This window comes from Sitophilus oryzae, unplaced genomic scaffold (assembly GCF_002938485.1).
Source record: "Sitophilus oryzae breed Bouriz unplaced genomic scaffold, Soryzae_2.0 scaffold_552_pilon_pilon, whole genome shotgun sequence".
Lineage (NCBI taxonomy): Eukaryota > Metazoa > Arthropoda > Insecta > Coleoptera > Curculionidae > Sitophilus > Sitophilus oryzae.
The window spans coordinates 60,001-82,648 of record NW_022147143.1 but is presented as its reverse complement, the minus strand read 5'-3'; the positions used below and the strand labels follow the sequence as shown (position 1 = coordinate 82,648).

The 22,648-nt window shown below is 33.8% G+C and overlaps 1 protein-coding gene across 2 annotated transcripts; it reads left to right on the top strand.

Annotated features, from left to right (window-relative positions):
• The first annotated feature begins 232 nt into the window (after positions 1-232).
• LOC115887183 (short stature homeobox protein 2-like) lies at positions 233-18,794 on the top strand. Of its 2 annotated transcripts, none has more exons than XM_030906532.1 (5): positions 233-379; positions 10,240-10,482; positions 13,786-13,843; positions 18,136-18,350; positions 18,401-18,794. In XM_030906532.1, the coding sequence occupies exons 1-5, from the start codon at positions 344-346 to the stop codon at positions 18,575-18,577; spliced, it is 729 nt and encodes a 242-aa protein (XP_030762392.1). In that variant the 5' UTR covers positions 233-343; the 3' UTR covers positions 18,578-18,794. The 2 variants fall into 2 exon arrangements, with proteins under 2 accessions (XP_030762392.1, XP_030762391.1); XM_030906531.1 differs by having other exon boundaries at positions 18,118-18,350.
• The last annotated feature ends 3,854 nt before the right edge of the window (positions 18,795-22,648 follow it).

Here is a 22,648-nt window from a genome sequence, read left to right as displayed (position 1 = left end):
GTCACAATAATAAATTATTATTTCATATTGAAAATCGAAATTTCTTATATAGCCATTATTCGGCTTATATTTTTTCCGGCATAATATGCGAGAACCTATAACCGATAAAGTACACAATGTTAATTGAAAATATGCAATTTTCTGATTGCACTTTTTCACAATGACCCATGATTCATTGAATAAGGCGACGAAAACTGTTAGAATAGCCTTAACAGTCGATTGTATGCTCGCTTTTTATTAACTATTGCAAAAGAACGCGAAAAATGTGTAATTTAAGAGTTTCTCGACGACAGACATCAGTACAGCAGTAATTTCTCACCTATTTAACGTTTGGGTGGTAAAAATGAATAAATATGCTTCCAAACAATGGAAAAACAAGATAAGTATATTCGATAAAAATTTAAACAAGAATATTTTTAATACAATTTATTTCATTAGTTTACATGAAAATGTTTCTCTAAAATGCAGAATCAATGAAGCTCTAAAAACTATGTATTTATATTTGTTTGAAATTAGTTAAAAAAAAAACTAGGTACAATCAAATCTTTTAAATTTCATGACAGATTTCCGAATTAAAGAGTTTAATATACAGTATATTCTTCATTTCAATAAATTTTTTGACAGTTTCTATAGAAACATTTTTTTAAGTTGTTCTTAAAAAAGAAAGAATTTTGGAAATCAAGAAAAAAAGAAAAATCTATAATCATTTTCATAAATTATAACATCATGTCATTCTTTCGTAATTATCTATTTTTATAATTATTATCTGTAGAATATGCTGTCGAAGTTTCCTGAATACATTTCGGACCACCCTGCATATTATTAGGAAGAATTTCTTAATTTTATTAACATTTTATATTCGTTACAATCAAGAAATTATTCCAAATAATATACAGGGTGGTCCCAATTGTATTCGTAATTTATGTTCTAAAATGCTTCGTTTCGGAGAAACAGCGTGTAGAAATTTCACTTTTATTTCGATTTTTTTAGGGCATAAGTAAGCATTTTAGGGCATAAATTTATACAGACTTTTTTACTTTTTTTTATCGATATAATATACTGCCGAAGTTTCCCGAACACAATTCGGACCACCCTGTATATAAAAATATATATGTTTTTAAACTATGTCTATACATTTATATAGATTGTTATACGAAACACAATTTTTTATCTAGAATTAGATCTTAAAGAGTAGACCCGAAAAAATTATACGAAATTGTGCGAAATTATTTAGTTTAATCTTCTATATTATGTGTAGCCAATTTTCATCAGTAAATCATGTTTTTTAACTACAAAATGTGTATGCTCTAACCCTTTTAACACTATAATTGGAAATAACAATTAACAGTCTATTCTACAAACAATAAATGTTAATAATTTGATTTACGGCTGCTATATAAGTCGCAAAACAAAGAGTTATCAAGCGATAGTATCCGTTTTAACAACCGATTAAAATTATAAATGCCGACTTGCTCTAACCACCACCAATTACAATTTCATCCCCTTGGCGAAAGATTAATTTCTAACATGCTCTGTCCAAAAACTCCCTCCATTTTCAACCTAAGGGGACAAAATAAATTAAAATTTAATTGCATCAAAAGCATATTTAATTCAATTTTGCGTGGAAATCCTTGTCATAGAATAAATCCCTGTCAAATAGTTTGACCGCATATATTTTCATCATGATTTGTTGTGAGGGGGTTCGCACCCACTCAGCACCGTACAGTTCTTAGTTTTGATGAATTTCATATACAGGGTGTCCCAATCAGGGCCGTTCCTGGCGAGCGTGCAGTGCGTGCACGCACGTAGGCGCAACATTTTGGGGGCGCAAAATCAAAGGGTCAATCAGTACTTTGTAACAAAAAACCGATACGCTTTCTTGCCAATAAACAAATACTTAAACCATCATAGGATAAAGTTTGCTTAGCGTCTTTTTTGCGTTGGCCGCACCGAATAAACAAGTCTAGTGCAATCTGTCGGCAACACATTGATCTCATCTATTTATTTTTCATTTTATTCATTTTATGGAAAGCACTGTTTATTGAAATGTTGTATCCTATGTTATAGGGCTTGTTTCTCTCTACGATTTCCTGTCTAACAATGTACCGTTTGTGTCGGGGAAGGGATCATAGTTTCATAGTTGTCGATTTTCGAAAGAAATCAGTTCATGTATATTATTTCGTATATTTTTCATTTTATTGATTTTATGGAAAGCACTGTTCATTAAAATGTTGTATCCTATGTTATAGGGCTTGTTTCTCTCTACAATTTCCTGTCTCACAATGTACCGTTTGTGTCGGGGAAGGGATCATAGTTTCATTTGTCGATTTTCGAAAGAAATCAGTACATGTGTATTATTTCCGAATTTTAGTTTATTGTTTTTATGATTTCATATAAAATGGGTCAGTTTTTTTCTTTAGGGTACTATTTTTGTTACTAAATGCTTGTGGTTTTGTTTGTTTTATTTATTTAATAAATGTTTTTATACTTTAATTGGAATAGTTTTTTTTCACATTTCCAATTACATATTGCTCGTTTGTCGCAGAATATAAATTCTTTAAATTTTTGAGATTAAGATTAAAATATTTAATTGATTTAAATATAAAAAGGGCGCACCAAAGAATGCTGCACGTAGGCGCCAGATACGCCAGGAACGGGCCTGGTCCCAATATTCCGTGGACATAGAACTACTACATATTTTTGGAATCAAATATATGTATATGTTCATTGGACGCAATTTACCTCTATACAAAAGTGCTTCGTTTGTCCGCTACGGTAGAGGGCATAACACTTTAAAAAAATAAACACATTTTTTAAGATATTTTAAGAACCGTTAATCCGATTTGAATGAGATTTGGGATGCCTACGTTTTGCTTTCTGTGTTTCTGTAGAGAAACACAGAATGCCTTTAAAAGAAAACGAAAATAAAACAAGACGTCATCAAGCAAATTAAAGACAAGTTGAATATTTATTAATCCTTAGCAAATAATGCTTTATATAACCTGTGCCTTAAAGGGTAGGATTAAAATAAGGAAAACCTTTTCCATAAGAGGCAATTAACTAATTATTTCTCATTTGCAAAACTTTTAGAAGCAGTGTTGTCACTATGGTTTGGCCACACGGGTTCAGATTCTTATTATTTCGATTTTTTTTGTTGATATAATATTTTGTTTACAGGAAAGATTAAATAATCTAAACGCGATATAAAAAATGCAAAGGCTCGCAATGCAGTTCTAAAACAACCCTATCACCGGTCCTCCTATTACCATCGCCGGAAAGTCGGTTACCGGTAGCGGCTAAACAGCTAACTTTTGATCCACAAGGATATTTCGCGATTTTTCATTTTGTTCTTTTACATATTATAAGCTTAATGCTATATACCTAAAATTCAAAATTTGAAGTTTGTAACTCTTCTAGAAATACCCGAATTTTGATGACGGTGAGTGAGTCGCTGGAGAAGTTAAAGAAGTATGAAAAAAATCATAATCCGAAATTTCAATTTACCGACCGCTTAGATTAATTTTAGTTTTCTACGGTTTTCCCCACTGGAAAGTCAGTAACCGGTAGCGGCTTGACAGCTAACATTTAAAGCATAAGGATATTTCAAGATTTTTCATTTTTTCCTTTGTTTATAAGCTTAAAAGCTACATAAAATTCGTAATTTGAAGTTTGTGACATATCTAGAAGTACCTTAGAATTTTGATGATTTGTCAGTGAGTCAATGTTGAAATTAAAGAAATTTGACAAGCAATAATTCATACGAGGTACTTACTAGATATTTTGGTAATCCAGCCAGCTATGGTATGTCCTCATGTTTAGTGAAAATTAATATTCTTGCTTTATCCACAACGAAATTACAGAATGGTCAAAAATGCCGCTAATACCTTCGAGAAAAAGATTGTACGGCTGTGCTCGAATTGGCGAGGCACTGCCTTGGCCCCAGATAACAGCATTTAGAAATTTTAGGGCACTTTAATTACGAAAACGCAATTAATTACAAGGAGACAAATTCGTCGCCGGCAATTCCCAAGGTGCCTTAAAAATCTTGGGGGAGGCTTGCTATGTAATTTGCGCGGAGATGGAGTTTTTTATGCTTAATTGCCTAGCAGCATTCGGCTTTCAGGGAATAAGCCAAAATTCATTTTATTGCTCGCCACTCTTTTCTTATTCGGTCTCAACAAAATCGTTATTAAAATCCCTTCATTTTCAATAAAAAAATAAGAAAGATGCATGCCATGTTTCAGCCCCCTAGCTCACATTGGGCCCGAGTTACGACGCTCCAAGATCGTTACCACTTTTCCTCTCGCGTCTCGGGTGTCACGGCCTTCAATTTTTAGTCCCATCGCGCGTAAACAAGTTTCACTTCGATCAATTAATGTTGTAGATATTTGTACGTATATAATAGTGTCTGTTATTTACAAAGTTGATCATTTCTCTCACGACGCCCCCTAAATTTTTATTTTATTGTCCAAAAACAATAACAGATCATTGTAAACCCTTGATATTCACATTAAACCTTGCCCCAAACACGATTCATTTCCTATTTAAATTACATGGGAATTTGCTCCTTTTTACAATTTTTTTTTTCTCTCGATCTTGTCCTCTCGCATCCATGACAATCACATATTCTTGTACAGAATTGAACGCTGTACAAAAAAGGTCTCTAACAATTTTCCGATAAACCTACTCCTTCAAAAGTTATTAAAAAGTATATTAGTTTCAGTTAACCACTGGGTAAATTCCTAAATTCTTCAACTTTTTTGACAAAATTATGATTATTTTTGAAAAATTTAATCTATTACAAACGAAGAGATATTTCCAAACGCTTCATTTTTAATCAGGATGATTTTAAATGGTTTATAAGCAAAAACATATTGTTAACACTATGGTTATTTCATAAATTCAAATTGGTTACAATTTTTTACACGGTTTAATATTGAACAAGTTTTCTGCAGTTAGACAGTACGGAATGGTTAAAGGATCCTGCATATATGAGAGGCTTAGAAATTGTAAAAAATTTGAAAGTATATAGTTAATGATACTGTAGAAAGCTGTTAAATTGTCAGAGGATACATTAATATTTATCTAGAAGTGAAGATGAAAAACAATATTATGTGATTCAGATTGTAAGCGAGTGTAAGAAGAAATATCAAAATCCAGTTAAACATTGTTTATTAAAATAAATCAGCTATACTTAAACGGTAAGAATAACTTTTGAAGGTGTCTTTTACCGGTACATAGTTGATCAAAAGCGAGAACGTTGCAATGTTACATTAGCCTAGGTACCGGAACAGGAGGAGGATACTATATCGAAGGTTAAGTCGCTAAGTTATTAGACTTTTGAAAAGGATATGACGGATGAAGGATATGAAAATTATTAGACTTTTTGAAAACGATATGACGAATGAAGGATATGAAAATTATTAGACTTTTTGAAAAGGATATGACTAATGAATTTTTGAAAAAGATATGACTTGAAAAGGATATAGGTATACGATGTAATGGTGAACAGCAATACACAAAAACCCAAAACGCTCAGACATAATCGGCAAATTGATTTGATAGGTGCAACTTAAATCGGCGATGGAAGGGCAACTACGTCCCTTGGGAGGTATTAACGCACCGAACAGCCGAATTTAACGCTCCCCGCCCTTCAAGGGCTGTAAAGTTGCAGGATGGCGTTCAGATTAATTTAATTCTATTAGTTTAATGAAGTTACAAAATATGCCGCCTGGCTCAATCTCTACCGGCTGGAAATCTCCGAACGATTCGTTAAAGTAATTGACTGAAGTGCATATAGGTTTTTCTTTTTCCCCCCTTGCAGAGTGGTGCGTGATGATGCTTTCCAAAGAATTAGTTCAATAAAAAACAATTTTATGTAGAGTATTAGGATCGAGTAAGCTGAGGAAGTTGCCACAAGAGGGTGAGCTACGAAAACTGAGACCAAAAAATATTTAGCTATTCTTTGTTTAAAGCACACTGGATAATAAAATACAGGCGAAACCATAGACTTAAATTTATTTTAATCTATGGGCGAAACTATGTTAAAGGGTCCGCTTCATATACAATATTTCCTATTTCATATTTCCTTCATCCATGGCGCGCATTCCTGGAATCACACTTCTGAACTATTGCCTCCAAGAGTGTGATTAAACCTACACTTTCACTCTGTGAATGTCATTCCTTTAATAGCAAGTCAAGGGTGTAGTCAAATAATATCATGTATATCAGAAAGAGAAGATTTGCAGCTTCAATAGAGTTACATAATTTAGAAGGGCAATAGTACTGTATGATAGAGATGAGCAAAACTGCGATTTTCCAATCGCAGTTGAAACTGCGATTGCGATTTTGATATTTTCAAATTGGTACGCTGTAATCTGGGAAGCTCAATCCCAAAATTTCTAATAAAAAACAGAATAAATAGCGGAATAATTTTTTTTTAATAAAAACTTACAAAGAAACTGTTGGGTGTTTCGATGCCATGTGCCTTTTAAAATTTGTAGTGCGTGTTTTTTATGATATTTTTGCTGCACACATATTGCACTTAAAATTTTCATCAATTACCTACCTACCAAAAAAATCCACAAATAACTTAGTTTCCCTTTTTAAACATTTTGATTAGAACAGACCGAATAAATTTAAAAGGGAAATTAAAAATACATAAAATGTTCAAAATATTCGAATGTGCTTTTTTTAGACAGTAGGTATACTAACGAAAAATTTATTATAAAAAGGTTGCCGCCAACCTTAATTCAGATAACTAGAAAAAAACTGTTTATTTTATCTTGTTTTTTAAAATCATTTTCTTTATATGTAACTCAAAAGAAGCCGAGTGCAAACTTTCGAACTTTTAGATAAGTAAAGGACAATATCACATTTTATTATATTTAAAATTTCTCTAAAATAGAAAAAAACTGATTGTAAGGATGTATTTAAAATTAACATAGCAGCCGATCCACAACTGTTAGTATATTCAGAAAATTATATTATATTATGGATTGTTATAAAAATGTTTATAATAATATAATATATAACAAAATATAATAAATAAAAAGGGCTGTTTCTTTTCCGTGCTCTATATCTTCTAGTAAATAAAGGATAAAAATAGATAATTTTTATAATTTGAATCCAAAACTGTCTTTATGAATCATTTTACCTGAATCATTACCTGGGAGCAACTGTAACTATAACTAGTCATAACCGAAAACAAGAATTTTTAACCTTCTCAATCCATAATTATATTATAAATCTAAAATCTATTATCAAAATTTAAAACTAATAAATTTTAAATTTAAAACTAATATATATTATGCGGTATATAAACATATATAAGCCTATTTTCCAACGCTTCATAAAAATTACGGGGCCCTGATTGCGAATGTGATTTTGCGATCTAGTCTAGGCCGATGTGTTGGGAGCTGCGAACGAAAATCGCAATCGCCGCTCTTCGTTGGCGTGCCCACTCCCGATGCCGCGCCGGTGCCAACGAAAATCGCAATCGCAATGCTGGGATGAGCTGCGATTTTCGTTCAGCTCCTCGTTCGCCTGTCCACTACCGTGTTGAAGACGCGCCGCCGCCGGCCGGGGCGTACGAGAAATCGCAATATTGCGATTTTCGTTCGCAGCTCATCGTTCGGCTTCTCAGTGCCGATGCCGTGTCGATGCAACGCCGCGCTTGGTGCGAACGAAAATCGCAATGCTGTGATTTTCGTTCGCAGCTCTTCGTTCGCGTGCCCACTGCGATTGCAAATCGCAACTGATGTAATATTGGTTGCCTAAAAATCCAAAATCGGCAGATATATGTTTCAATCGCAAGTCGCAGTTTACTATGGAAAGGAATCACAGGTTGCGATTGCGAATTTACAATCGCTGCGATTAAATCGCAGTTTGCGATTTTCTGCTCATCTCTACTGTATGATGATCAAAAACGGCCTCCAGTCGGCTGGGAAATGGCGATCCATGACATTTCCCATATAAACTTACATATAAAATGACATCTTCATTTCATAGCCATCGCTGACGCCGTTTTTTTTCAATCATACAAGGTGACAATTTGAAAACGAACTGTATTTAATATTGCCTCTACCTGTGATAGTATGAAAATTTGGCGAAACACGTCAATTTACATACCAAGGGGGACAATTTTTGAGGCATTTGTTGTCGTGTTACTTTCAACCCCTTGACCCCCAGGGCACCTACCCCTAAAATTTTAAATAGCAACCCCTATTTCATTACCATTTTTGTGTTTTTTATAGAATTCTACATAAACTGCATTATTTTATTATATGTAGGGGTGCAAGGGGTAGTGAAGCGATACATATAACCTAGCTTACCTAAAAGTCAACCTCACCTTCACGCGGTGCACCCTGTTTACACAAACGAGGCTCTGACGTCCGAGTATAGGAGGTATAACCTTATACAGTCCTCAGACCTACCATCTTTCTGGGGAAGAGGAGTAGTAAACTACTCCTAGCTGGCCGAGAACGTAGCACAAGGGAACTATTGTCGCGGTCCTCACTGTGCCATAGTCATATCGTGCTACAGTTGCAGCCAAAACTGTGCGGCAGTGTAACCGTTACAGTTAAACCTTTTCACGCAGCTAACACACATCAATGATGGAACATTCGAGTGGGACAAAATCATCATCCGGAAGTAAAATACCCCCTCAATCGGATCTCGGGGAGGGGAAACTACTCGAGCGTATCATCGGGGAAACAAAAAACATCAATGTTTCACGTTTGCGGCGTGGAACGTCCGCACTCTACTGGACAAGATAAATTCAAATCGACCAGAGAGAAGAACAGCACTGGTCTCTCAGGATCTCCACCGACTAAATATAGATGTTGCCGCTCTTAGCGAAACCCGCTTCGCGGATGAGGGTAGTCTCAATGAGGAGCATTACACCTTCTTTTGGAAAGGTCACCCCGCAACACACAGGAGAATTCATGGAGTAGGCATTGCAATCAAAAACGAAATCGCCACCAAATTAACAGAAGTACCTATTGGTGTCTCCGAACGTCTTATTATGACCCTTATGATACGCTTTGCGAAACTTCACGTTCCGTTTTGAAGCGGAATGAAGAAGTGTCACTTCAGAAGTGGCCGAAAAAATTAGCCCTCTCTAAGAATGTATTGGCCATTCGTGCAAAAAAAAGATTTGAACAACTGCTTCTTCTAACCACAAATCAGCTGCATATTATAACCGAGATTATTACAAATAGCCTTGCTCAAGGCTCTAGTTAAAATACACTTGTATCAATTAAGCTTTTTTAATGGGTGCCTTCAATGCAGATTATTAAGCAAGGAATCCAGAAATAGCAGGTTCTCTTTGATACGCCAATAAATCAAATGAGAAAAGGCAAGTTTTAATATTTTTTTTTTAGTAAATAAGACGCGATTCCAGTAAATAAGACGCGAATCCACTATAACCGTTGATTGAAGAAACAAAACCTAGTAAGTGCACCAGTTTCTGGTAGAAAAAACATTGCACTGCCAGTTTTAGAATCATGAAAGGAACAAGGCAGAAAACAAAGATAGAAGCTATAGGGGGTGGAGCCTCCACATCTCTATATCAGGAGTATCATTTAAATCGCTAACTGGGCGTTTTAGCGATTTTTTTTCTAACTAAAGTGATCGGAAACGTAACGTAGATTCGATTCTGCCTTTTTCCGTTGTTTTGTTTTCAATTTTGTTAGGAGAAACCTCTATTTCATCGCGCTGCACCAATAACAAGCTTTCATTGTGTGGCTTTTATTAGATTATCATTGATTTCTGTCACATTGATTTTCCTGACCGTGCCGTGCTTGTATTCCCGTTGCCAGTGCCAACTAATTTTCTGATAATCAAACGAGTGAACTGAAATTGCATAGGTCAATAATAGTTTTGCAATCAACTCTCTGTTCAATTTCCCTAATTCGTAAATTAAAAAAAGCACAATACGGCAAAAGTTTTTTTCTTTCTTTGACAATTATTTTGATTTTTTATGCAAGTATCTGTGGTGTGAAAATACAATTATAATTGTCTTAAATTGTACCATTAGTTTTTCAGAGGTAAAACGTTATATGTGTTTATACCGGGCTTTTAACACTACTTAGGCTGTAAAAGAATTACTGAATTTGATACCATTTTATCAGGCCAGATTCAGTTGTAGAGAATATCTAGTAAATTACTCTCCAGAAAAAGCGACAAATAAAACTAGTTTTTAGTGTTCAAATGACATACAAATTATTTTAATATTACTCTTCAGATATCATAGACTCTAGAGAAGACTCACACCTAGATGATGTGCAGTCTATGACAAGACATCCATCGCCTCTTCTAAACTCATCAAAAGCGACCACTAAACAAAGAAGATCAAGAACGAATTTCACTTTGGAACAACTGAACGAATTGGAAAGACTGTTCGACGAGACGCATTATCCAGATGCTTTCATGAGAGAAGAACTAAGTCAGAGGCTTGGATTAAGTGAAGCAAGAGTTCAGGTAAAAATAAATATTTATTTTATTAACATAATATAGGTATCAGATCTGCAACAAGTGAGTTTTAAAAAGACTTAAGTCTTAAGTCCCTTCTAAAATCAAAATGATTTAAGTCTTGAGTCAAATTGAACATAAAGTTCAAATGATTTAGAAGTCTTAAGTCTTTGACTTAAGTCATTTTAGTAAAGACTTAAATCAATATAACGTTATTTAAGTCGTTTTTATGACTTAAGTCTATATTTTTGTCTTAAATCATGATCTGCAAGTTAAGTCAGTAAAATGACTTAAATCAATATAATTACCCCCAAGTCAAGACAAATAGAATTCAATTTAAGTACCTCTTTTTAAATGTTAATATTAATTTTCTTATTAAGAATCATATTATTATAACATAACAATATGATTTAAACACACACTTAACATTATTTATTTAAACTTATCTTTTCACAAATTACGTCTTAGTGTATAGTGCAAAAATACTACATCAAGTTGTGTAAGTTGAGTAATCATGATTCTGCTTAAACTGCTTGACGTTTAAAGCTGATTTTTGGCAAACGGATTGACTGTGGGGTGTAGAGGTTCGATAAGGAGGGGCTTCTCGAATCTCAAATTCCAAGAGGGTGAAAACGCCCCTCAAATATTACAATATTTGTTATTTAAAAAACGGTTAGTCTTTCGGGAAAATGCTTGGACAAGCATAATTTTTTTGTTTTTTTTTACATATTTTGAAATTTTTTTAAAAATCATACAGGTTCATCATATGTTCCAAAAAGTTGGGTAATTTCTTAACCACGATTCTGCTTAAACTGCTTGACGTAAAAAGCTTATTTTTGGCAAACGGATTTTTCGAAAGTCAAATTCCAGCGAGATGAAACTACCCCTCAAATATTACCAAGTTATATAATAATATCGCCATATTGTTTTTTCTCATGCTGACATAAATGTGAAAAAATTTTATCCAGTTTGTATGTTAATGGAAATTCTTGCTTTGCTTTATCATCACCATTACAAATGATTAATTCGACGCGAACGAAGTTGCTGGTACACGCTAGTTTATTTTATTTTTCAGTCATAGACATGAAATAGAGGATCGGTTCAATTTAAGTGCGGGTTCAATATAGCCCCCCCTCCCCTATTATAGCATGATTAACTGTAAGAATAAAATGACATCAATTCACAATTAATTAATTTTATCACTTAAGTATTGCCTGGAGTGCCTAGGTTTTGTAAGAAACTATATTCTCAGAATCCTTGATTTAGACCGTTTTTGAGAATCACAGGTTTTAAAACCAGCTAAAGGAATTGTATACAGTTACACACGGTCAGGAAAATAAATAATATATTTTATGTATATGAATGTAAATGTATTTTATTCTGAAAGATTTCGTCCCTACTGGTGCATACTAAATCGCGCATGAAACGCGTTGTTAGTATCAATTTATTAAGTGGTTTGCGAGGGCTGTAAGTGTCCGGCAGCAACCATTTGGTTCACTTGAATGGTTTTCGATATCAATCACGCTTAATGTCTCCCTAATGCCGTTAATCCACCACTTAATCGGTGCTACTTGCCGGATTTTCCATTCCCTACACGTCGTACGTATTCATTAGGAAATTATCAGCTAATAGAGGCACTATAGTCTAAGTGTATGACGTGTGCACTAGAACAAAATTCGCTCTCTTTTTCCCTGTTGGGTACACTTTATTTCGCCAGGCCTTTTGCACACAAGAGACTCTCAAGTTAAATGGATTATTACACTTTGATCGTGTTTAACCGCGTTCTTGTTAAATTGCAAGTGAAATGAAAGTTTAAGTAAGTAAAGTTAATTCGTGCTTAATCTATACTTTTAAAGTGTAATTTCGTTATGAATGGGTTTTTATACATTTCGGTCAAAAAACTGTAGTAGGTATAAGGGAACAAAAATTATATATACCTACGTTTACTACATTCAATAAATATTTCTAGAACTACAAATTACAATTAATTATTATACAGGGTGGTCCCAACTGCATTCCGGAAACTTCGGCAGCCTGCAGATAAAAATAAGCAAAAAATTTTGTATAAATAAAGTTATAGTAGATATGTCCTAAAATGCTTAGTTTTGGAGATACAGGGTGTAGAAGTTTCATTTTTATTTCGATTTTTTCCAAATAATTTCTGAAGTAACGTCATTATTTGGATGAAAATTGGTGTCTGGGAATTTCTTGACATGATAAATTTAATTTTGACGTCAATATGACTCCTACTTGTGCAGGGGATCACCTACGTATTTTTTAACTAGTTTGAAGAGTAATAACTTTTCGTCCATACCTGTAGAAAACTACTGGGTTAAGAAGCTGCATTTACGACGTTTTTTACGTACCTCTTGGTAAAAATCGCTACGAGTAATGTTTCTCGAGATATTTGGAATCGAAATTATCAATACCTGTCAGCATTGACATAAATTAGACTGAAACCATAAATTTGAAATGTTTTTGTGCCAAAAGTTCAACAGAAACTGTTTTATTATCATTTTTTCGAAGAAAAATTTATGGTTAAATTAAAAAAATAAAAATTTTCCATCTACTCAACATGTTTATTTTTTTGACATGTATTGACTATTTCCATTCTAAATATCTTGTGAACGGTTGCTGATAGCGATTTTTACCAAGAAATGAATATTTTTTCACTCAGTAGTTTTATACTGGCACGGACAAAAAGTTATTAGGTACTTTTCAAAACAGTTAAAATACATGTAAGTGGCGCCCCCTACAGAGAAGAATCATATTGACATCAAAATCAAATTTCTCATGTCAAAAAACTCCCAGACACTAATTTTCATTCAAATATTAGCGTTATTTTAGAAATTATTTGAAAAAAATCAAAATAAAAATGACATGTCTACACCCTGTATCTCCGAAACTAAGCATTTTCGGAATGAATGTTAAAAATTTATCTGCATTTAACACTGGTTATTGGATGTTAGACCAGCGAAAGCTACATTAATCAAAATTGACAATTTTCATCTCGAAAAGGTATGGAATCTTTAAAATTCATAAATTTTTTATGAATTTTTTGTTTTACGATATTTATTTAATCTAAAAAAATATTCAAAAATATAAATTCGCCCCTTGAAGATAAAAGTTCTCTTTACTCGGTCTCTAGTTTGAAAACTAGACATGTGGATATATCAAATATCAATCCAATCGATGCTTTCTTCGTGTTTCGTGTATTTTACCGGAGACGAAACTAATGATCTGCAACAGACTCTTATTCCATTCATGCGACTTCCACCCAATCATTCTTATCCGGAACGTTTGGTTTTGCAGGTTTGGTTTCAAAACAGACGAGCTAAATGCAGAAAACACGAGAACCAAATACAAAAAGGTAAGTACAAATAAAAAGAAATATGCTTATATCGGGTGAGTCTTAAATATGTGCAAATATTTTCAAGGCTGACAGATCTCGATAAAAGAAACATATCTTCTCTTTGCCGTTTCTCAAATAAGTCTATAACCGAGTTAATTCACCATCAGAAAATTTCCAAAAAAAAATATTTTTTTTTAATTTTGAAAAACACTGAATTTTTTCAGGGATTTCTTTCTTGTAAATTTAATCTACTACCTATGTTGTCCTATTATCAAGAAATCGTGTCTTTTAATTAAAAACTAAAAAAAAATCAAAACAATTCCAAATTTAAAAAAAAAACTTCGTGAAAAAAACTTAATAAACGTGTTTCTGAGGTCGATAGTCGATATATACTACCCCTAAAAATATTTGCACTTATTTAAGACTCATCCTGTATAACCTTTTAATGACTATGTTGTCAATTACCTAAATTCCTTTAAGTAATCGTCAAATCACAAGAGTGAGCGGCTTAAAAAAGTAATAAACGAATAGGTAACATGTTTAGTTCATATTTGAAATGAATAAACTTAACCCCAATTTGCAACTGTTATTTCCGTACGTTCCAGACCCCATCCCGCCTAGGGGTGAGACTAAATCTGTCGATGCACATGAGCGGTACATTAGTTAAATAACTACACGACTAATCACTTCACTTAACAAGAACATAAAGTTGATTTCAAATCGTCAACTTATAGTTCAATGTCTTGATGAATGCAATAAGATCACCAAAGGGTACACCCAGGTACAACAAACGAATAGGAGTTGTGTCATTTTATTTATTCTTTGTTTAAGAAATAATTGTAAGTAAATTTTCATTCTGCAATTCCTGTGTTCGATCCACAAGAGAGTCTCCTTAAGATACTGTAAGGGCGTTTTCAAAAATTAAAAAAAGGCGGGCCAAAGATATGCGCGCGTTTTATTTTTAATCTTAACATAACGGCAGGCATTTAAATAAATTCATAACTAGATCCGTTTTGGGCAAAGCTAATGGCCGAAGTAAAAAAAGGAAACGCCATTGGAAGTGTTGAAGTAAGCGAGAGTCAGTAAGTGTAATTTACTGGTCCCTGGGGTTATCCCAGTGGAGCGGCCAGTCATCCTGCGCTCGCCATTTGAATGACTGAATGTTGCAAAATTGCACTCTGGGGGAATTATTCCATTTGATTGAAAACTCTCGCCTAAGCGGCGGATATTTTTTTAGCTTGCTCCTCTATATAAATCAGATTACGTACCGCAGATTTCTGTACGGGGGCTCGGGATCACCTATTTACTGCTGCCCATGCCTAATTTATGGGCTCAGTCCCAAATCTAAAAGAGAGAAAAAAACTTCACTGCCATAATTTCCGATGGGCCATTTATACAGTGTGACCCACTCAAGACCGGGCACCCTCCATAAAATCTGTGTTTATAGTCCGATTTTGATGATTTTTTTTTCAAATATAATGTTTCAAAAAATGTACTTTAGGGCTCAATGTCATGTAATTTCACAAAAAACAAGGCCTACTTAATAAAGTTTTTGTGGTGAAAAATTTGCAAAATCATATTAGCGATTTTTTTTCAAAAAATTTGGGTACACCCCTACATTCGGCATCCCCCAAAACAGTTCTGTACCAAATTTCGTTTAAAAATATTAATTATTAATAATTCTGCAGTTAAATTAAATAATTCCCTATTTTTGCCAATTTAACGATGAGTTATCAAGTAACCCTTGAAAAAAAACAATCCACGACAACGAGTTTTATTACAAACAATGATAAAAATACTACAAGCAACACAATAACCGAATAATAAGTTAAACATATTCAAATAATTCTAGTTGCTTCTACCAGCCCTCCATTCGGTTCAATACATTTGTCGCATCTTTTTCTTAGATTAACAGTTACATTCCTAAGCTGCTGTGGTGTAATATTTGCAGAAGCCTCTGTAATTCTAATACGTAATTCATCTACAGATTGAGGTCTAGACTTGTAAACTTGTTGCTTTAAGAAACCCCAAAGAAAGAAATCAAGGGGTGTTAGGTCCGGGGATCTCGGTGGCCACCAATTAGCGGGCTATTTCGACCTATCCACTTATTTTCAAAATTTTCATTTAACCATTCCCTGACAACTGCCGCGTTATGCACAGGTGATCCGTCCAATTGAAATTTTAAATTCAAACGGGTTTGGCATGGTAAATTATGTATTGCATCCCAAAAGTCATTAATCAGAAAATTCAAAAACGTTGGACTATTCAAATTTCTCTCAAAAAAATATGGACCAATGATTCTATCATCAAGTATGCCACACCACACATTTAATTTCTGAGAATACTGTCTTCTTGTATTGATCACCCATTCAGGGTTTTCGACTGCCCAGAATCGCGAATTTTGAGAGGATACTACTCCGTTTGTACTAAATGTTGCCTCATCACTAAATAAAATTTCTTTTAAGAAATTTCTATTATTTAAATACTCTGCTTGAGCCCATAAGCAGAATTCTAATCGTCTAACATCATCTCCGTTTTCCAAAGTGTGTAAAATCTTTGGTTTAAAGGGTTTAACTTTATTAGTTCGCAAACATCTCCTAATATTTTCCCTTGGTATATCCAAATCAACACTGGCGCCTCTAATGCTTGCACGAGGATTGTTACGAAAATATTCTAATATTTCCTCATTCCGCCTATTTATTCGATGTTCCGGCCTTCTGTTTTTTAGTAAGTATTTTGACACACAACCAGTTTCATTAAAAACTCTATTTATTCGTTGAACCGTGCTTCTACTTACTGCAGGTCTGTCGGGATGTCTGTTGTTAAATTCTCTGGCAGCTTCTCCTGCTTGAAGATAGTTATCACCCACTAAACGAATAATTTCAATTTTATCCCTAATATTTAATTGTTCCATAATGCAAATAATATTTCTTGATACAACACTTTTCTGCGTGCTATTAAATTAATATTCAATTCTACGCTGCAAGAATTGACAGCTAATAAAACCCATTGTTGTGGATTGTTTTTTTCAAGGGTTACGTGATAACTCATCGTTAAATTGGCAAAAATAGGGAATTATTTAATTTAACTGCAGAATTATTAATAATTAATATTTTTAAACGAAATTTGGTACAGAACTGTTTTGGGGGATGCCGAGTGTAGGGGTGTAATCAAATTTTTTGAAAAAAAATCGCTAATATGATTTTGCAAATTTTTCACCACAAAAACTTTATTAAGTAGGCCTTGTTTTTTGTGAAATACATGACATTGAGCCCTAAAGTACATTTTTTGAAACTTTATATTTGAAAAAAAAATCATCAAAATCGGACTATAAACACAGATTTTATGGAGGGTGCCCGGTCTTGAGTGGGTCACACTGTATAAGTAGCCATTACAAAAATATATATATGTATACCCCAATAAGCTATACCTAATCTATGTACTTTTAATCCAATTTAGTAGATCCAATCCTCTAGGTTCTCGATCGATAGAGACAAATTTCTCAACAGAAAACGCACAATGATTTTAATAATTTAGATCACCAAAAAATAATTTTATAAGCTATTTAACGAAACATTGTTTAATACTGAATTATCTGATAAATTAATTAATAAACAACTGCTTGAACTTCTGGTTCACACTACATGGGCTTTTCTCTCTATACAATTTTCGTCACACAGAAGAAATTGTCTATGGATTCGGTGAAAAATAGACTTTCTACTCAGACCCGCCTCCGACACCCAGCAACAAAAGGCCACCCTAACTGTGCAAAGGCTAACCACATAAGAGAACACCTCCTGTCTTAGAACGCAGTTCATGACATATTCATGGGCTCCTAAAATTATGAGGGTTCTAGTTTTGCTTTAAAGATGATTTCGAGTCACGAATTGCAGTCTCTCCTAAATAATTTAATGTGCTATCCCTGCTAAGTTAGAGTTACTGTTCTCCTTCGGCAATTTCCGAGATGTGTATGTTATCCCGGGGCTGGGACTTGCCGCCCATTACAAATAACTTTTTCCCATCGCGACGTCCGATCAGCGGAAACTAGGTATTTGTGAATGCTATACAGGGTTGTTCAACCAAACAAAGTGTCACAATAATTGTTATTTTGAATTGTCTCATACTTAAATGTACAGAATTGTTGAAATTAATGAACTATAAGAAGGTTTTTTTTCTAAGAAAAAGGCATGTTTATGCTTCTCTTCATTGTTACTCTTCAGATAACCGCCCTGTTATTGTAGTATTTGTAAAAGTTTTCAAAATTGATTTGTTCTTTTAAATCTCTTCTACAGCATCCTCTAAATTGACAGGTATCATGATGAACAACCAGAGCCCGCCCTCAAGTACGCCATTGGAACCTTGTCGAGTGATCCCTTACATGAACGTTCCAGCATTGAGGGGTTTAGCCATTACCCCTGGTTCGGTGGCTTTACCAAACTATGACAGACTGTCGTCGGCATCGTTTTCTCAACAAGGGACGGCTTTTTCAGCTATCAATTCAGCTTTCATTTCTGCAGCACATCAGGTAACAAACAGAAACTTGTATAAAAAGAAAATGCATAATTTTGTTCTTAGTACGCCGCTGCTGTAGCTGTAGGAAATACGCCCAGTATACTGTGCCCCCAGTACCCCTTAGAGTTGGCCGCACTGGCGGTGGCACATAAGAACTCCAGCATTGCTGACTTACGATTAAAAGCTAGGAAACACGCTGAAGCACTAGGCCTATCTTTCCGAGAAAAGCCTCAGCAATAGTGTTTAAGAAACTTATTTTTTCACATTATCTAAAACATTACGCAAAAATCTAAAACAAACGTACTCAAAAATAAAAACGGAAACAACAATAATTTCTCTTTAGATTTTTGGGCGATTCCTTCTTAAACATTCATTGTTTCAAACTTAATTTTCCTGTGATATTTATTTAATATGTTTGTGTAGGTATATTCTTTTCTATAATATGGTAAGATAGAAATTGTATTGTAATAATTCTCTGTACACTTGGTTCTTATATATAAACTTTTTACGAAGAAAAAAAGATGTAAATAATTATTTTTTTTCATTATCACTTTTGAAAATGTGCCAGTTTATTTGAATAAAACTCAAGTGCCAATAATTTTAGTATTTTTATTCCGCAATATTCTCCATATACATGGCGGTCCATTTATTTCCGGTCCGGTTATTTGCAGAATTCTGACAGTCCACAGAAAAACTTACTTTGAGAAGAACATGTCATATTAATATAGGTTCAGAGATAGTTCGGATAATAGTCAAAAATGATCGATCTCTTATCGATTTTCTCTCTCGAAAATTTCAACACTGCAACCACCGTACATGAAACTCACTACTAACAACATTGAGTTTTATGAACGGTGCTGCAGCTTTAAAACGAACCCTGATTGAAATTATATTGACAGGTATGAATTTTTCTTCTTAAAATAGATATTTCTATCGACTCTTATTAGTCTAAGAGCTGGCTACATAAAAAACCTTATCATCGTTACATGGCTAATTTTTTGTGTGAAGTATCCTTTTGTGTAGCCATTATGAAATAGTCATGTCTGCCAGCGCGATCCAGGGGCTTAAAGCGGGGGCGGCCAATCGAAAGGGTGAAATTTTGACACTAAAAATATTATAAGATACATGAGTTATAATTGCGAAAATAGCTTTTATTTATTATTAAGAAACGTGGAAAATTGTTGGCAGACATTTTTCTAGTCGCTAAAATGCCGCCAGACAACGCGAAAGAGACATGAAATTTTAAAAATTATTAAAAAATGAAATTTGAAGAATGAAAAAAATTATGGCATATTTGCATGCCGATTGGTGAAATGTCATATTTATTTATTTTAAAAGCCGTATGCAAAAGGGCAGACAAAAAGATCGTGGCTCAATCAGCTGCAGACAGTTATCAAAAGCGGGATATTACTCTAGCGCTTTATTCAGGGACCGCTCGCCGCCTCATCCATTTAAGTATAGATAAATCATATAATATACGATTATATTATAAATATATTTTTTTATTATTTCAATAACGATTTCTTTGTCTGCCCTTTTGCATACGGCTTTTTAAATTAATTAACAATAAACACACACACAACACATGCGATGATTTTCTTTTGTCAAGATTCTATGCCTCTTTCGCGTTGTCTACCGGCATTTCAGCCACGAGAAAAATGTCTGTCAACAAATTTACACGTTTCCTAATGATAAATAAAAGCTATTTGGCAATTATAACACGTGTACCTTATAATATTTTTAGTGTCAAAATTTCACCCTTTCGATTGGCCGCACCCGCTTTAAGCCCCGGGATCGCGCTGGCAGACATGACTATTTCACAATGGCTACACAAAAGGATACTTTACACAAAAAATTAGCCATGTAACGATGATAAGGTTTTTTATGTAGCCAGCTCTCGGTCTCTCTATATAGTCCTACTACTCTACAGTATGATCGAAAAAAAAACGGCGTCCAATTGGATGGACGATTTGAGTGGAAATGACGATCGATGACATTCCCCGTATAATTTTACATATATAATGACGGCGATTTTCATTTCATAGCTATTGCTGACGCGATTTTTTCGATCGTATGGTATAAAGTGTGGCACCCTGTATACGAGTACATTTTATTAGAAAGAACATAGAGTTAATCGAATTAGATGAACGAAAAAGTAGTCCCCTATATTTACTTTAAAATCACAAATCAAAGTTTTATGTGACTGACCCTTGTTTGTAAAGCCACCATTAATTGAATTACGTCCAATCAACAAGAGCAAGACGGCCTAATCATTTCTGACACTACAAATGCAAGGGCTCTAACTTAATAAACGTTGAACCGCAAAATACAACAACATTGTCAATTCGCCTGTTACATTTTGATATTAGGGATATCTTCGATGTGTCGTTTTTGATTTTCTACTTCTGACGTAGACAGGCGGGAAAGACTATTGGTTCTCTTTTATTATAGGCATTCGTTCTCATTTTTTGACGTTTATCCGATATATTTCGATAAGCCAAGAAACCGTAACCTACCACACACAATTTTTAGGTCAGTTCTATTCTATGATTATTTTTTACAATATATACGGGGTGTTCCTTAATGACATGCTAATAATTAAAAGGCTGATTCCTGGACTTATCCTAAGAAAAAATATGAATGCATGTCCTAAATGTCTTAACTTTTGAGATACAGGTGAGGTTTCAGCGGAAGTGACTACAACTTTTGATTTTGAAATGGCACCCTCTATATTTTTCTACTTTATTCGATAGAAAATGTCACTCTGAATAGAATGACACATCATATGTCAACTTTTGACATTTTCGCATATGGTTTATTTGAAATTATAACTTGCGGTCCGTAACGAAAATTTGACTTTAAATACCAAGTGTGTGGTATCAAATTATTAGTAAAAAATGCTTTTTCCAAATATCTTAATGAGCCACCCTCGTTCCATTTGAAAAAATTGAGTTATGATTAAAAATACGATTTGAGCATTTTCTAACTGGCCAGGACAAGACACTAAAAACATTAGACGATCAAATCTATTTTTCCAAGGCTCCTTGATGAAGATTAGTGTTTTTAACATAGCCATGGCACTCTAGATTGAATTTTAAAATACAATTTTTTATGAAGCGAGAATGTCAAAAGTTGACATATGATATGTCATTCTATTCAGAATGACATTTTCTATCGAATAAAGTAAAAAAATACCGAGGGTGCCATTTAAAAATCAAAAGATGTAGTCGTTTCCGGTGAAACAGGAAGTGACCAAAAACAATTGAATACACCAATCAATCCTAATTTACGTCATATACTAACATAGCAAATCTCGTTTTTTTATCTGAAAAAATAAAAAAGGTATAGGGGGTGAGACGACACTTTTGAGACGCACCCGGAATATCTTTATGAAACTTGGTACACATTTTTTGTGCATCAAAATGACTATTTTGATCTACAATTTCTTTTATTTCTTTCAACCAGTGGCGTTCATACGGGTTTTGCATTTAATATTTTTGAGTAAAAAAATTGTATGACTGACTAACACTGACTTCTCTCAGAATAAAAATTATTTTTCAAATTTTGATTGAATTCATCTCTTGATTTTTTCGTTGGCGCTTTTGCTAAAATTAGATTTTTAACGCGCAACCATCATTGGCGTATTGAAATACCAGACTGCAAGTCGGCGGTTGTCGACAATCACCTGTTTTTACATTTATATTAACTTGGCGTCATTTGGAAGAGCTCCAATAGAAATATAAAGAACTAAACCTTGTTGATTTCGAAAGCAATTGACATTCGTGACGTCAGCACTGCGGCAGTCTAACGTAAACGTATCATTGATCGCTATTCACAAATATATTCCAGATACGTATAGTGAACAAGTTTAGCGTTAAATAATTTTGATATTTGATTTTATCGTGATAGTTTTTTGTAAAAGTGAAGAATTTAGTGAGGAAAATATTAATGATGGATAGCAAACCAAGAAGATACTTGGAATGTAAATGTTAATTTATACTCGAATGGAGTTGCTACTCACAGTATAGGCATATTTTGAATCCCTACGTGCATAGTTACTGTAGGTAAAAATAAATTCAAAAAGGTTGGCTCCAACGATAATTTAGTTTGCAGTTTCTTTTTCATCATACCTAATAAAAAACCGTCACTTAACCACTACTCATGGAAACATGTACCTATGTATTTTAAACATCATTATGAAATTAAAAATACATGAGTTGCTATAATATGGTAGCGGTATTTTTTTTCGTTTCAAATCAATAAATCCATAAATCCATAAATCCGCAATCCAATCCATAAATCCATAAATCC

Excerpts from the sequence above, each read along its gene's own strand:
- LOC115887183 (XM_030906531.1), top strand. The coding sequence starts at position 344 with ATGAATAAATATGCTTCCAAACAATGGAAAAACAAG. Across the intron at positions 380-10,239 it reads CCAAACAATGGAAAAACAAG|TCTTCAGATATCATAGACTC; the intron begins ATAAGTATATTC and ends TTTTAATATTAC. Across the intron at positions 18,351-18,400 it reads TCATTTCTGCAGCACATCAG|TACGCCGCTGCTGTAGCTGT; the intron begins GTAACAAACAGA and ends TTTTGTTCTTAG.